This window comes from Polyodon spathula, chromosome 49, assembly GCF_017654505.1.
Source record: "Polyodon spathula isolate WHYD16114869_AA chromosome 49, ASM1765450v1, whole genome shotgun sequence".
In the NCBI taxonomy this organism is placed as follows: domain Eukaryota; kingdom Metazoa; phylum Chordata; class Actinopteri; order Acipenseriformes; family Polyodontidae; genus Polyodon; species Polyodon spathula.
In genome coordinates, this window is record NC_054582.1 from 1,653,471 (window position 1) to 1,668,022 (window position 14,552).

The 14,552-nt window shown below is 38.6% G+C and overlaps 1 protein-coding gene across 1 annotated transcript in view; it reads left to right on the plus strand.

Annotated features, from left to right (window-relative positions):
* Positions 1-14,552, plus strand: part of dab2ipb (DAB2 interacting protein b) — a 91,500-nt gene that overhangs the window by 61,817 nt on the left and 15,131 nt on the right. Inside the window, exons 5-6 of the mRNA XM_041238459.1 lie at positions 10,289-10,433; positions 13,969-14,113. Of these exons, the coding sequence (XP_041094393.1) occupies positions 10,289-10,433; positions 13,969-14,113 (290 nt within the window). The remainder of the gene's footprint in view (positions 1-10,288; positions 10,434-13,968; positions 14,114-14,552) is intronic.

Here is a 14,552-nt window from a genome sequence, read left to right on the forward strand (position 1 = left end):
TCATAAAAGCGTCCTTGTGTCTAAGGATTGTTATGTGGCTTTCAAATGCTTCATTCTGTTCAAGTATTATACAAGGATAAATTATCTTAGACAGGCTTCATCACTCCATGCAGCAGCAGCATTGAGTAATTCTACATGAGCAATAAGCTGACACAGAGGGCATTACCAGGAATTAAAGAGCAAGAACTTTTAATGAGAGCTACGGGGATGCCTTTGCCAGGTGAGAGTCAACCCGCAGCTTCTCAAACACAATGACAGCCTGCATCCGCTGATGTATTGACACGTATGGCAATTTACAGTAAGGACAATCAGAAGGTCGTTCCAGGCTGAACCATTCTGCATGCTAAAGCACGGTGATCAAAATTCAATTTGTAAGGTGCGGAATGTCCTATGGGTCTCCACAGATTATTTGTGGGAACATCTGATAGCATGTTTAAAGCCAAGGATATAGTCATTTCTCAGATGAGAATGCCTTACAAGACCATCATTTTAATAGCAAATGTGTAGTAGGCAGATAGCGGTATATTAATGATAGGTTCAAAAAGCTGACTTAATAACAATGCCATGCTGTATGTAATACAAACCCTACTCTGTCACTGATAGCTCGTGGTTATTAAGTGGTGTTCCCATCCACCCTTTTCCATCTTCTAAACTGCTCAGAAACCTGATCACTGAAGAAGAATTTGCATCCTTCTTAAACAGCAGAAAACTGGATATGTTTAGGCGGTGCTAATTTAGCTGTAGACTGCTATGTAACCAAGCGAATGCCTATTGGATTTGTAGAAATCAGTTTGATATACAAACGCTGGCTTTCAAGACATCAGAAGTGTAAGTGGATATTTGAAGGAATAAAACCAGGTGTCATTGTTAAGATTTGCGTATCGAAAGAATTGTCAATGCAAGTAACACCTGTTTCTTTAAATTCCCACTTATATCTGAAGAACAGACTTACAATGAATAGGTCATTGATTCATTTTGCTGATTGAGATATTTAGCTTGCACTGCAGGGCTTTAATTAAGGTAGCTGGAAGTTGCTGAATACAACAGCCTATCATGCAGTGGGGTGAAGAAGGGCTATCACCCAGCATGGAGGTTATTGATGGTTTTGTTAATTTCCTGTAGCTCTTCAGCAGTTACCCTTTGTTCATGCGGGTTTTTTTTTGTTTTTGTCGTATTTTGTTGACCATAATAGAAATCAAAGCTCTGTTGTTTATTTATTGTATTACATCTAAGGTAATTTGACTACTTCATTCGTGTTGAGGAATCGTCATATTCTATTGTAGATTGGAGGATGGATTTTCTGTCTTGGTGGTGCAGTGGATATGTACTTGTATTGGACTCTGGCAGGCTCCTCTAGGACCTGAGATTGAAATAAGATTTGCATAACTAGGTTTTGTTATGATTAATAAATAACACAACAGCACAAAGGCTTGTTGGAGTGGCTAATTAGACTCAGATAAAAACCTACAAACGTTCAAGCGCTCCAATCTTGACTTCAGATCCAGACATGGAACTAAACCCTGCCTGCCGCACGTCTGTCCCAGCGTGGTTTAATGGGGTCTTCTATTCTAAGCTGTAATGTGGTTTTCAATGTTCCAGTGTTGATTACTTATATTCCATTAAAGCTCCTTCAGACTAATCGAGTTTATCTCACAGATATTAGTATTCCATCCAGGAGCTCCTCAACACTTCAGTCTTTACTGAACTGAAGCTGTGCAAATACCCTCACAAAAATAATGTTTTTTTTTTTTCCCTTTGAAACATATTCCTGTAATAAAAGCCCTGACAGGTTTGAGATTTGAAATAAAATCGGGCATCCTTAATGTCACAGCTAGACGATATGTAGGTGTGTTGAGGGGCTTGGGGCCCTTAACAATCAAACGTTTGGAAACAGGGCTTAAGCATTCTGTTAAATAGATATTATATAAACTACTGCACACATCCATGCATGCATGTTGCATCTTGCTAGACCTGACACCTTTTGTACTGTCATCCCTTTGCTATGTAAAGCTCTTCATGTGCTTCGGTGTATGAAAAAACTCCACAGTTGTAACAGTTGAAGACTGACTGATTGGTCGATTTAATGAATTTATTTTGATGAGAAAGAATTTCCAAACAGCCGCGTGCAATACTTTTGCTGGTTCAACGATTTCATTAACACAGTATCAAACAGCCAAACATAAGAAAGGAAACGCATTTGAAATTAATATTGCGTCCGTTGCTTATCCAGTGTCGGTTTTGTCAGGATAGTAATGGCAACTCGAATGTGTTATTCACATCAGAAGCAAGGGTTTACTTTTCCGAATAAGCTTGTGTGTTGAACTATGAAGAGGCGAGAAACAAGATTTTTGTTATCATCTGTGAACAGCTTGGATAGCTTAAAAAAATTACACTGATGGAAGACACTAGCCGAAACGGCGGCCTATATGTTGAGTAGGGCTCTTAACTACTTTAGTAATTACATAAAATACCTTAAAATGTGTCTATTTGCAGCCTGATACATATTCAATCCCAGTTTAGTTTCACTATGAGGTGACCTTGCCTTTCCTTCTCACATATTCACAATGTTGGTAAAAGAATCTCCTCTTGTCGCTCCAGCCTCTAATGAGTTGTAAGCAGCTATGCTGGTTGACTAGGCCCGTTCAGAGGTGAGGTCGTTTTGACATTGACTTCCAGTGGAATGTCAGAAATGTTTAGCTCCGCTCTTCAGATTTGAATTACTCCTTCAGAGGTTCACATGAAATGAGCACATTTTTTTCAGTACAAAAGATATGCAGCAAATGTTTGCCATGAATTCACTATTTCAAAAAAAAGAAAAAACAAATGTAGTGCTTTTTTAACCCCAAGGTCTCTCATATTTCCAGTCAGCCTACAGGATATTAAATACTTAATATCTCATACAGAAGCCCTTGAGCAAAATACTAAAAGCATAGATGACAGTATACCCAGCTACTGAGTTAGCACAGTACCCACTAGATAAACCTTTCTTCTAAGAGCATGCATTTCATTTATTTGAATGGTTTAGCGAGCGAGTCATTGTATTTACGATACATAGGAACCTCTGACTAACTTTTGAAGCATCCCACAATATCCTAGCTTTAAATTGGAATGAAAGTGTAAAATGTAATTTGAAATTGACATGTGCTGAAAAAACGAAAGCCGAGTTAATATCCTGCTTGCTAATGAAAACTGTGGAAGATCACAACGTCAAATAAATAATTACATCCCAATACAACCCATGTTTGCTAGAATGCTTCCTACATTGCACAGCCTTCTTCCATGGCAAGCATTAAAAGCTGTGTTAGTGTTTGTTTAACATGCAATATGCAGTTTGCAGCACGCAGTCTCAAACTATACCACGATGCACATAATTGGACCAGTGTTAACTAATTACAGGAAACGGAGTCACTGTTTTTCTCATTGACTCACTAGTGATTAATAATCACAATCTCTTTCCGCAAAATATAATTACACGTCTTCCGAAAGATCCACAATTATTTCTCATTTTAATCATATTGTAGGAAGACAAATGTATTGTAATAAGTAGTGGAGGTCTTACACATGTTAATTCAGCAGCTTGAGGCGATTGGTATTAAATATTCACAACATAGCGGTTTATTTTTTTAATCACAATAATATGTAATGATCAACAAAAAATATCACGGACTGCTGGTGTTTTTTTTTGTTTTTTTTAAAGCTAACTGTGGTATGTTCTTATTTGCCAGTTATTGGCTTCCAGCTGGGAGTGGAGCATTGAGAGAGAGAGGCAGCAGGTTGCGATCACAAGGTTGTGTGATATGTGCTGTACCCTCGGGAGTAAATGGACTTCACCTCACAAGTGAGCCATCCCGGTACTGACCAAGTCCCACTGCTCTTGGGTACCGTGATCGGAGTGGTCTGGCTTCTTGTGTTCTTGTTAGGTCTAATAAGATTCACTTTTGTACTAAATGGATAAGCACATAACATTCAATTTACACATTTCTCACAAATTAAAATCTGCTTAGTTGTTTCATTCTTTGGTAATAATAAGAGAATATCTTTGTTTCGTGTTAAGATTGCGTTTTCCTAACGAGGAAATATTTCATTAGCAACTGCATTTGTGCCGAGGTCATTGACTTGAAAGAAGAAGAAATAACATAAAACCTGCGTGGAAGCAGATTTGCGCTAATGATCCCTTGGTAAGTAGATTATAGTCAACAGATCGATCCTCTTAACGTTAATCTCAAAAACAGTTTTAAAGCACTTCATTAACTTCAAATCCTGAGAAAGAAAAACATTAATCGCACAGCAGTTTTAATAATATCAATGTAAAGGCTAATTCAATACTATTAATATATGGTGCAATATAATGGAAGACGTGAAATATTTTCCCTATAGATGTGAACCTATCCAGCAGAGTATTGAAGGAGACACTAGTAGAACCCAAGCAGGTACACTGAAATACTTTTACTGTTTCAGAGCAGAGAGTGCCTATGAGGGCAAAAAGGAAATCTGAACAATAATAAAAAATACAGAGACAGTAATACATTCTGTACTCTTTATAACATTCAGCGTAAGCACTGGTTGGCATTTTTGCACAAACAATTTCTGAATTGTTCGCTTGCTTCAGCAGGTTGCTGGTAATATATATATATGTGTGTGTGTGTGTGTGTGTGTGTGTGTATATATATATATATATATATATATATAAAAAACAAACTTTAGCTTCAGCTGTGTAGACATCTCTCTGCAACAAAATAGTTTAGTCTGTGCATGTGATTTACAGACGCAACAAGGCTATATTATGTAATCTTTGTAAGCATCTCTTTACGTTGATGAAAATTCGAAAAAAAAAAATATATATATGTTAAAGAATCTCCAGACAGAACATTTTCATTGTATTGCTGGTTTGGTAACTTTATTAAATTCATTTTTTCCTTTCTGAAAAAATACCCATGATCAGAATGCCAATTTTGAGAATCCAGCCCAGTATTTTTGAGGGTATTATTAAGGTGACGTTTCTCAAAGACATACAGTATGGGTTTCCCCTCCAGATTTTCAAAGATCTGACTGACATGTTCTGTCTTCTGTAGCCCAGTCAGGGAAGTTGTGATACACAGGACCACAATAGAATGGTTGTTGTTAAAATTGGAAAAAAGGGAGCGTTAAACCAGCCCAATGCATCAGACAACCCTTATTGAGTCAGGAAGCAGAACACAGCTCCTGCTTGGTTTGTCGGTCTTAATACGTTTTAAAGTCTCTAGTGCAGGGTGAGGTTTAAACGCTATGAGGCATCATTCAGGGGAAAGCGTTGCCTTTAGGGTAAGGTGCCCGAGTAATTGGCTTTTTTTTATATAGATTTGATTTGATAGTTTACAGAGTGTGACGCTGCCCAGGAATAGACTCTTTTTGTAATGTAATTTTCCATCCATTTCCTACACCACTGAACTCTCTGTCTACAAGGTTTAAAAGCGAAATGCAGCAGAAGCTACTGACTTCCTGATATGTTTAAAAACAAATCTAAGATGCTGTGCCTAATGCTATATATGATCCTTTTACCCTGTTTAGAACAAAGAATCCAAATGACTGGACGCACTGCAATGTCGCGAAGAGCTGTTTATTAAATAAACCGAATACTTCATGCTGTGTTTATTTCCGTCGTGAGGATTGCAGTAAACAACCCACTTGTCCCTTTAGGAGCTAGTCGGTAATTCTGCAGTTCGTATTAGCGGAATAACTACTTCTCGAACCTTCACGAAGTATCCTCTGTTTATCAGGCTCTTTCAGTCTGGACTGGAGTTAACCCCCCTGTACATGAAAGTGACCACTCTTCTGTATTGATAAAGACAATCCCTTGGCAATCCTTAACCTTTCTACTTCAAAAAGCCAATTATAGCCTACTCCAGGGTGCATTAGAGAAGACAGGACCAATAAAAGGGCAGATTTTAATGCCGTAAAAGAAATAATTGATTGTTTTTGAAATATCTCATACAAGAAGACTGAGAAGTAACACAGATGCTGCAGATTCCCATACAGATTTTGGTGGTGTAATGCGCCCATGGGCTTTTCGAATGGAAGCCTAGTCTGAAGGCTACAGAATGCTCCTCCATAGGAACAAAATCAATGAATGCACCGATTCCACAGTATAACACTTTCCTACTTAAATCTTCAATGGATGCTGCTTTGCAGTTCTGTAAATGACATTTGAACATCCGATGCGAGAGGACATTTTCAAACTGCAATGTCACATTAAAACACATGAGCACGTAGCACAAAGCCACCTCCCACTGCTGAGGTAACAGGGCATAGCAAAGAAGGGATAACGTTCTAATTATACAGTACTAAGAAGACTATTTCATTATTCCATACCAGTCTTCCTTAATTCAACATTATTGCACTGGATTTAATTACCAAACACAGATCCTGTGTTCTTAATCCAGCTTTTAAAACTGGAACGCGGTGCGTTTTCTGTCTTCCAGTTGTGTAATAAGAAATAAAGCTGTACCTAAGTAGTGTTGTATGTTTCAAGCGATGCAAATTGGTAATGGAATTCATCATGGGAAGCCATTAGCAAGGCTCTAGGTAATGAAGAGGCGTGAATTCTGTTCTCTTGCTATAATGAGGCTGCTTGGAAACCAGTATAAGCCAAGGTCAGCAGCTTCTAATTAGGAGACACTGCCACACCGCTGGGCTGTGAAGAGAGCTAGCTGGGGAAAGCAGTGAACAGAGTTATAAAGATACACAGTCAATGCAACAGACATGTTCGTTGCAGGAAATGAGCTATAAAATATAGATGTAGTGCAGACACATCATGCTGAAATGTATTTATAGACGTTGTGGGGTTTGGGTTGTGAGGTAGCGTTTTCCGTTTTGAAGACTGAAGGCAAATACAAGGTACACGAATGAGAAGTTGTTTTTTTTTTGTTAGTTTTTTCATAGCAAAGTGTATTCAAATGCAGAACTATGTATGAAACAGCTGTTTAAACATACTAGCAGAAGTCATAAAACACCAAATCCTGTAAATGCATTATTATTTTTAATTGCAGCAATATTTTTTAATTTTATTAAAATATAATGTAATACCATATGATTCTGTGCTAATTTTTACCCACGATGGAATTTCTTTTAAATTATTCCCAGATTAGACTTTTAACGCAATTTGAATATACTGTATGAGTCACCTGCTGCTTTGCAAGGTTTAATGCCGTTATACAAAATGGAAATTAAGAGACATAGCTTTTGACAGATGCTGTGCTTTAAGTCAGCATTTATATTTTTCCTGTTGTAGAATCTGCTAAACATTAATTAAAACATTCAAACTAGTTTAAAGACATCTTAGCGTGGTGTAATGTTCTGTCCCCTACCTGGGGTCCCACTTATTGCCTCTTGGGATATTTCTAATAGCCTTACAAATGGCTCTTTTCAGCCTGTCGCTGTGAACACGCATATTAAAACATTAACTGACAAGAGTTTTCAGCCCTATATATTCTGTAACTCTTGTGATCTGTTAGAACTAGCGTTGGATCTGAAGGCAACAGCTTGAAGACTGGTAAAATTAGAAAGCCTCTGCCTGCCTCGAGGTCGGTGCGTTTTATTTCATTTTAAATTTAATTCAATAACATGTACACAAGCTTATGAGTTTTCGCTGTTAGGTGAACCCCTGGGATGTTCTGTTTTTGTTGACTTTTTTTTTCATTCCTCTCTCAGCTGAAACTTGCTTTTCTGTAACTGAGTAACAGTTATGGATCATTTTGTTTACAAGACTTGACATTAATGTGGAAATTGTTGGGGTTTTATTAGCACAGAGTATTATGAACAAACATTGTAAGCAGCGGTCTTAAATTATCTACCGTCTGTTCATCAAATAAAGACAATGTAAGTTTCTATTTGTCAACAGCTTGTTGAAATATATCCGGGGTTTGGACCGTGGCAGGCACTGCTGTGTAAACATAATTATGCTATATATAAGCTGCTATTGCAAGTGAGTTTTTGTCACAATGGGCAAGATTTTATATATGGCAGACTAAGCCAGATGGTAGGTGCTTGGTTAGAGGGTGCATCTGTGATGACTCTTTATATAACAGACTTGCATGCAACTTCCCTGAAGATGAGGAACGGTCACAAATCCTTCCAGGCGGCTACATACTTGATATTGTGTCTTTACAGTTGGTGCACAGCTGCAATCTAGGATTTCTCCATACAGGTCTATTGCATTGCCCCATTTCCAGTTTGATTGTACAGGACATTTATGCCATTATGTTGGGAGGAGCGTACTGAGCGGTCCCTCTTGTGCCATTACTTTTTAAATGGCTGCTGTTTGTTGGCACTGGAACTGTGTTTCCAGTTCTCCTTGGCACACAGTTCCAAATGATAAGGACATCCAACAATGACATCATTGGCTTTGAAATATTGTATAATTGGTCTGACATTATCACTGGAACATTTTTACCAACATGTGCAAAACCGACCTAATTACGATACACATGCAAAACAATCAACGAAAGGTCTAGTCTCGTTGGGACCAAGTGAACTCCTGGCATGGAGAACAGGTTAGCTTTTACCCGTAAAGATGCACAACTGATCGTGCTAAACATCGTGCTTATTTATGAAAAACTATTTCAGATTGTTGATTGAAATGAAAAGCTCAGTATTAGAATAGATTACAGAATATAGTATGGAAATATCCATTAAAACTAATCTTTAAATAAATCATTTGAAAACATGGTTAACCAATGGCTCGTTTGTTATCACTGTGTCCGCCCGTGACATAAATACCGAATGTCATGGTTTTTCATGACACATCCTGTATTTATGTATTTAGTTATTCATATCAATTTCAGTATTCAATGTGTACCAGCTGGTTTACAGTACTTTGCTGTAAATCACTTGCAAGAGTCCTGCTAAATGCAAACACATTTATATTTCATATCTTTCCATCTCTGTGCAAGCAGCACGTCTTATATTTAAAGCGCGGCCCCGTGTCCATCTGTCTGTCTGTCTGTCTCTTTGTCTCTCACACACTATATGGTGAACACATACAATGTTCATTTTCTTCTGCAAACTTTTAGCATAGCCTTCCAGCCTCTTCTGCACCCTCCGGATCGCGTTTGGGTATGATCCGATCTACTGCTGATTTTGTTAAACAAATGTGTTTGTGTTTCCTTTTCCTATTGGGGAGATTAGCTGGACCCTCTGTATGTGTGTGCTCTGATTCAATACCTCTGTCTTCTTCAGTCACCTCTGCAACATTGCCGTTTCAGTTCTCTCTGCAATCTGTCTTGCTTGACATTGCCCCAGTGTGCTGAGCCTGCCCCCTGCTGTCGTGTTTCTGAGCAATGGGATAACAAGGGGGGCCAGGTCAGTGGGGTTGTTTGTTTGGCATGGTATGGGAGTGGGAAAGTTTGAAGGTAGGCAGCAGTACATACTATTAACACAGGTTCAATTATATTGCTGCTGTACTGTATGTTTAATTTGTTTTATTCTTTTGCAATTCTTTCATAATGTATACAATTTTTTTTTTTTTATATAGTTTCCCATTTGGATACCTAGAACAAAAAAACGTGCCATCGATTTTTTTTTTAAATTTGATTCTTCATCTTTTGGTATTTAAGAAATGGAACGGACAGCTAGTGCTAATCATCTGTCATTATAATTGGCAAGGGCTTTTAACTGGGATGCAGGCTTCAACCAAGTATATGAAACGGCAGATGTTGGTAAATTGTTTAGCTAAAACATTCGGTAGGGTTTTTCAGCCCCCCCATGGTGTCTTCTCTGAAATGTGTATGTGTTCTATATTTGCTTGCCAACCCGCGTGTGTGATGTAAAAAGTTAAAAGTGAATGCGATTAATGGGGAATGTAGTACCAGATTCCTTCCCTTATGTTCCATCCATTGCTACTGTCTAATCTAGTTTGTCATGTAATGCAGTTTTAATCTGCATGCTCTTGCAAATTATTTAACTTTTTATTTTTTTTAGGGTTATTGTCAACCTACTGTATATGGTATTCCAATTGAAACAAAAAATTATTGTACATTGTAAAGCAGCAATGCTACAGTACTTTAGGAATTCCCTTTTTATGATACTTACAGGTTGTTACCCAAACATCAGGAATACCCAATAATGAGCAGTAGTCCCAAGTAGCCCGTTAATACAATCATCGGGGTTAATTGATACACAACGTGGTTGGATGCAGTAGGATCTGGAGTTTACAATGTTGGAGAGGCATGTTTTTTGTTAAATGCATTGAGTTTAAGGTGCAAGAAAAAAGCAGGAATTCTTATCCATTGCTCTGTTTCAATTCCGTTTGCAGGACTTCCTGACAGATCTGATGATGTCTGAGGTCGATCGCTGCGGTGACAACGAGCATCTCATATTCAGAGAGAACACCCTCGCCACCAAAGCCATCGAAGAGTATCTCAAACTGGTTGGACAGAAATACCTACAAGACGCACTTGGTATGTACCGGCAGAACACAGACCCTGTCAAATAAAATACAGCGATCTTTTAAAAGCCACTGCGCTGAAGGAGAAATGGAAATCGTAGATAAAAAAGACCAGTCGTAAACAGACAGACTCTTCTGCAGACGGAGATTATGATTTAATCTTTTCCTGCCTTTGTACGTGGTGACATTTGAAGATAGCCCTGGAGGTTAATGTTGTAGAAAAACAATAATAAATTCTTCCGAGTGTCATAGAACAAACTAGCAGTGGTCTGGCTGCCCTTTTTCTTTTTCTTTTTGTAATTTGAATTTATTTTTAGGTTGCTTACTCCCAGGAGTCTCGTCAGTCCTTGAGGATGGAGTATTATAGTTGTTCTCCTCTAACTCAATACCCAGAAGTCCCTTCACCCTAAGAACAAATACAAGCTAAATAGCCTGATGGGGGTACTTTAAATACATGCGTACATTTACAACTCCGGGCAACCCCGAAAAGATTAATTTCATAGAGATAAACCATCTAATTGTGGTTAAAGTCTATTCTCATTTCACTTTGCTTTTTGAAATGTCACACAGTGACAAGGGTTCAAACACACATCAGTATTATTAGTGGTTTTATTATGTTTTTTAGTGGAAATGTTTTATCAATAAGATGTGTTCTTCCCTACTCCTGTATACAGTCTGTTTTGATAATTGACTTTATTTAAGCCTTCCCTCTATTGTGGGAGAGAGCAGTTGTATGACTAATGTAAAAAGCCAGCATGCAAAAAAAACAGGAGAAAAAAGGGATGTGTGAAAGACCTATAACTATGGAGAAGTTGTATAACTTGACTCAAAATTATGAGCTGATAAGGGCTCCCAAGTGGCGCGTCCAGTAAAAGCGCTGTGCGTGAGTGCAGGATGCACCCTATAGCCTGGATATCGCTGGTTCGAGTCTGGGCCATTCCACAGCCAACTGTGGACAGGAGTTCCCAGGAGGCGCCGCTCAATTGGCTGGTTTCCCTGTAACCATTTACAAAAGATTAAGCGGTGACCCAAATAATTTTGCTCTGTAGGAATACATTATCCCACGTGCTGTAGCGCTACCGGAACTGAACATGTTTGTATTTATTGAAAGCGGGAGGGGAGGGGAGGGGAGAGGCTTGCCTGTCCTTCAGCCTGGCGTGTTTCATTGTGCTGGGCCAGCACAATGTCAAGAGCCTGGGATCGACAGTAGATCTGGAAGACTTGCAAAACAGAAACGTAAATAGAAAACATATCAAAATCACTCAATGCGGGATCGCTGTAGCCTCGTCATATAATCAGACTCCCCTTCTGCACTCCCAGACAGCGTGTGCTCTTGATCATGATGTGGAACACTGGAGTTACTTAGGTCTCTGATTAGTCCCTCTGATACCGCCGATCTGGGATGTGATGGTTTAATCATCGGTGTTAGGTTTATTTGAACCCCTTATTATATATTCTGAATGAGTGTGTCAAGAGGATGATTAAAGAGGGGCCTGGGAAGTACAATGTTATATTTTTTTGATTAAAGTCGCATGCTTGAGAATAGATTATACAAGAATATAGGATCAGTTAAGAAGAACGTTTTTAAATATATTTCTTCTTCTGACTGAAGCTGAAGTTCTGCTGCATACCATAAATAAGGTTTGTTTGGAGCGGGGTGGAGGGTTGGGGCTGATCCTTTACTATGGATCTTAGGACACTTCTTGTGATGTTGAGGCAGAATTTGATCATTCATAACAGCAAATGTAATTAGATTAAGTTTGATTTGGGTCATTCCACGCCAACTCAACCAGAAAAGGGACATTCCATTGATTGTCTTTTCCTAGAAAAATTCACCTGGGGGTTTTCTGACATGCTGAGTTCAGAATGATAGCCATTATTTATTTTTTTTAAATGTCCCCATCGACCCGTGACCTTGCAAAGGTCAACCTAAAGTGAGAAAGGGACCTTGACCTGAAAAAAATCACCCTGGGTGCAATATAGACTCCCTTGAAATTTTTATTTTTGCTATTCATACCAAGTTTAGGCTGTAATAACTTGCGTGGGGGGGACTCCAAAAGATCACCCAAATATATGTTTGGATAGATGCTGATAAGATCTACAAGCATCAAGCATTTCCCTTGAGATTTACAAGGATTTGCATTTATTAGCTTTTTATTCCATTTCAAGTAAAAAAAAAAATAATAATAATTACATGAAAGTAAAGTGTTCTTGTAAACCCCACGATTTGTTGCTTCTTAATATTTGAAATTCCTAAACTTTTTTTTTTTTTTTTGGTTGTTGTTTGGCAAATATGATAAACATCACTGCGGAACATCTGTTCCTAAGGGAATGCCAGCGCTTTCCAGACCTTTCATACAATAGGAGATCACCCTCACATTATACCATCTTACCACTTTGGTACCCACGTAACCTTCTGCAAATTGAATCGCACTTTACGGTGTGACCCGATCTGACATTCCTCCTTCTACAAACGATATCACTGGAGTGAGAAGAATATTGATGCTGGAAGCATACATATTTAATACATGTACTCTAAAGAATTAGCACCTTTTGAAATGAGATTTTGAATAATTTAAGCGAGTCAAGCTCCAAGATTGACTGATATTTGTGACTAGCATTTCATCACTTTCGTTATACTTGTATTGATTTTTATTCAATTTTTTTGGTTTTGTTTTATGTTCTTCTGTCCTCTTCTAGGTCCCCCGAGTGCCTTGTAGAAAGTTTCTTTACAGGGAAATGCTGTGCAGTCCTTAATGTCTGCCAGTCACCCGGTATTAAACCAGACAGAGACTGACTCGGGCAAAATCAGTTGTTCTCGTTGTCACCAATAGTGTGTGGTGAGGGTAGCGGATCACTTTTCAAATTTAAACAGTGGCACTGGAACAATTTTTAAAGTGGGGGTGCTGAAAGCCATTGAACAAAACTGTAACCCTTGTATATGATGGAAGCCGTGCAAAGCTTTCGCACCCCCAGCACCCCTAGTTCCAGCGCCCCTGAATTTAAATGTATTTAAGCAGGATAGAACCCTTGAGGAATGCATCCCATTTTCAAGGGGGGCACTTGAATCAAGAAGCCCGCTGTCTTCTTACAGTACGTGAGTAGTATGGATTCTAGCCATATGTAGTGAACTCTTTGCGTCAAAGAATCAGATAATATAAATATGTGTAGGATCTATATCAAGGTATAGCTCTGCTGTGACCAAACGTCATTTCAATTAGAATATTGGTAACTATGGTTTTGTTGCATGTTGAATATGATAAAGGGGTTTCGCTAAATAAGACGTTTCTTAATGGCATAAAAAGTCTATGTTTTTTTTGTTTGTTTTAAAGCATAACGGTCGAATTCACCCATTCTCTGCTTGAATGGAAAAATAAAGATCCGGTAAATTCTTTAAAAAAATAAACGTCGATATTAATCGTCAATTTGGCAAAAAAAAAAATTAAATCGAATAGCGGTAAGCTATCACCCCCCCCCCCTGTCGTATTGATAATGTGAATAATGTAAACCCTAATCAGGTTCATCAGTGTGTTTAATTTTTCATTAAGGTGAGTTCATCAAGGCCCTGTACGAATCAGACGAGAACTGTGAGGTGGACCCCAGCAAATGCTCCTCCGGGGATCTCCCTGAGCACCAGAGCAACCTGAAGATGTGCTGCGAGCTGGCCTTCTGCAAGATCATCAACTCCTACTGGTAGCTACTGTCTATTCAGAAACACGTCTTGCAAGCGAACGCTCACAGAGACGCTCCTTCTTCCCGCACACAGGGACTGCAGAAATTGCAGACATGCACACTTTCCACAAAAGAGGGACCGACGCTAAACAAAACTGACACTAGGAGCCTCATGATGAATGCAGACGCTAAGAAAACTGTAAACAAGCAGGGGAGAAAAGTGTCCTGGGGTCAGCTGAGGAAAAACAAATTGTACTAGAGTAGGACACTGTATAAATAAGACTATTATTATTATTAGTTTTAAAAATAAAACTAGAGCATCTTAGTATTACAGTATTTGTCTAAAACATTTAAATTTATCATGTAAAGTTAAGGGGAGATATCCCTTCTACTCTGTGACCGATTCCCCCTGGAATGAACGAGTGGCAGGCTGATGCATGATGAACTCTGGGCAGCGTGG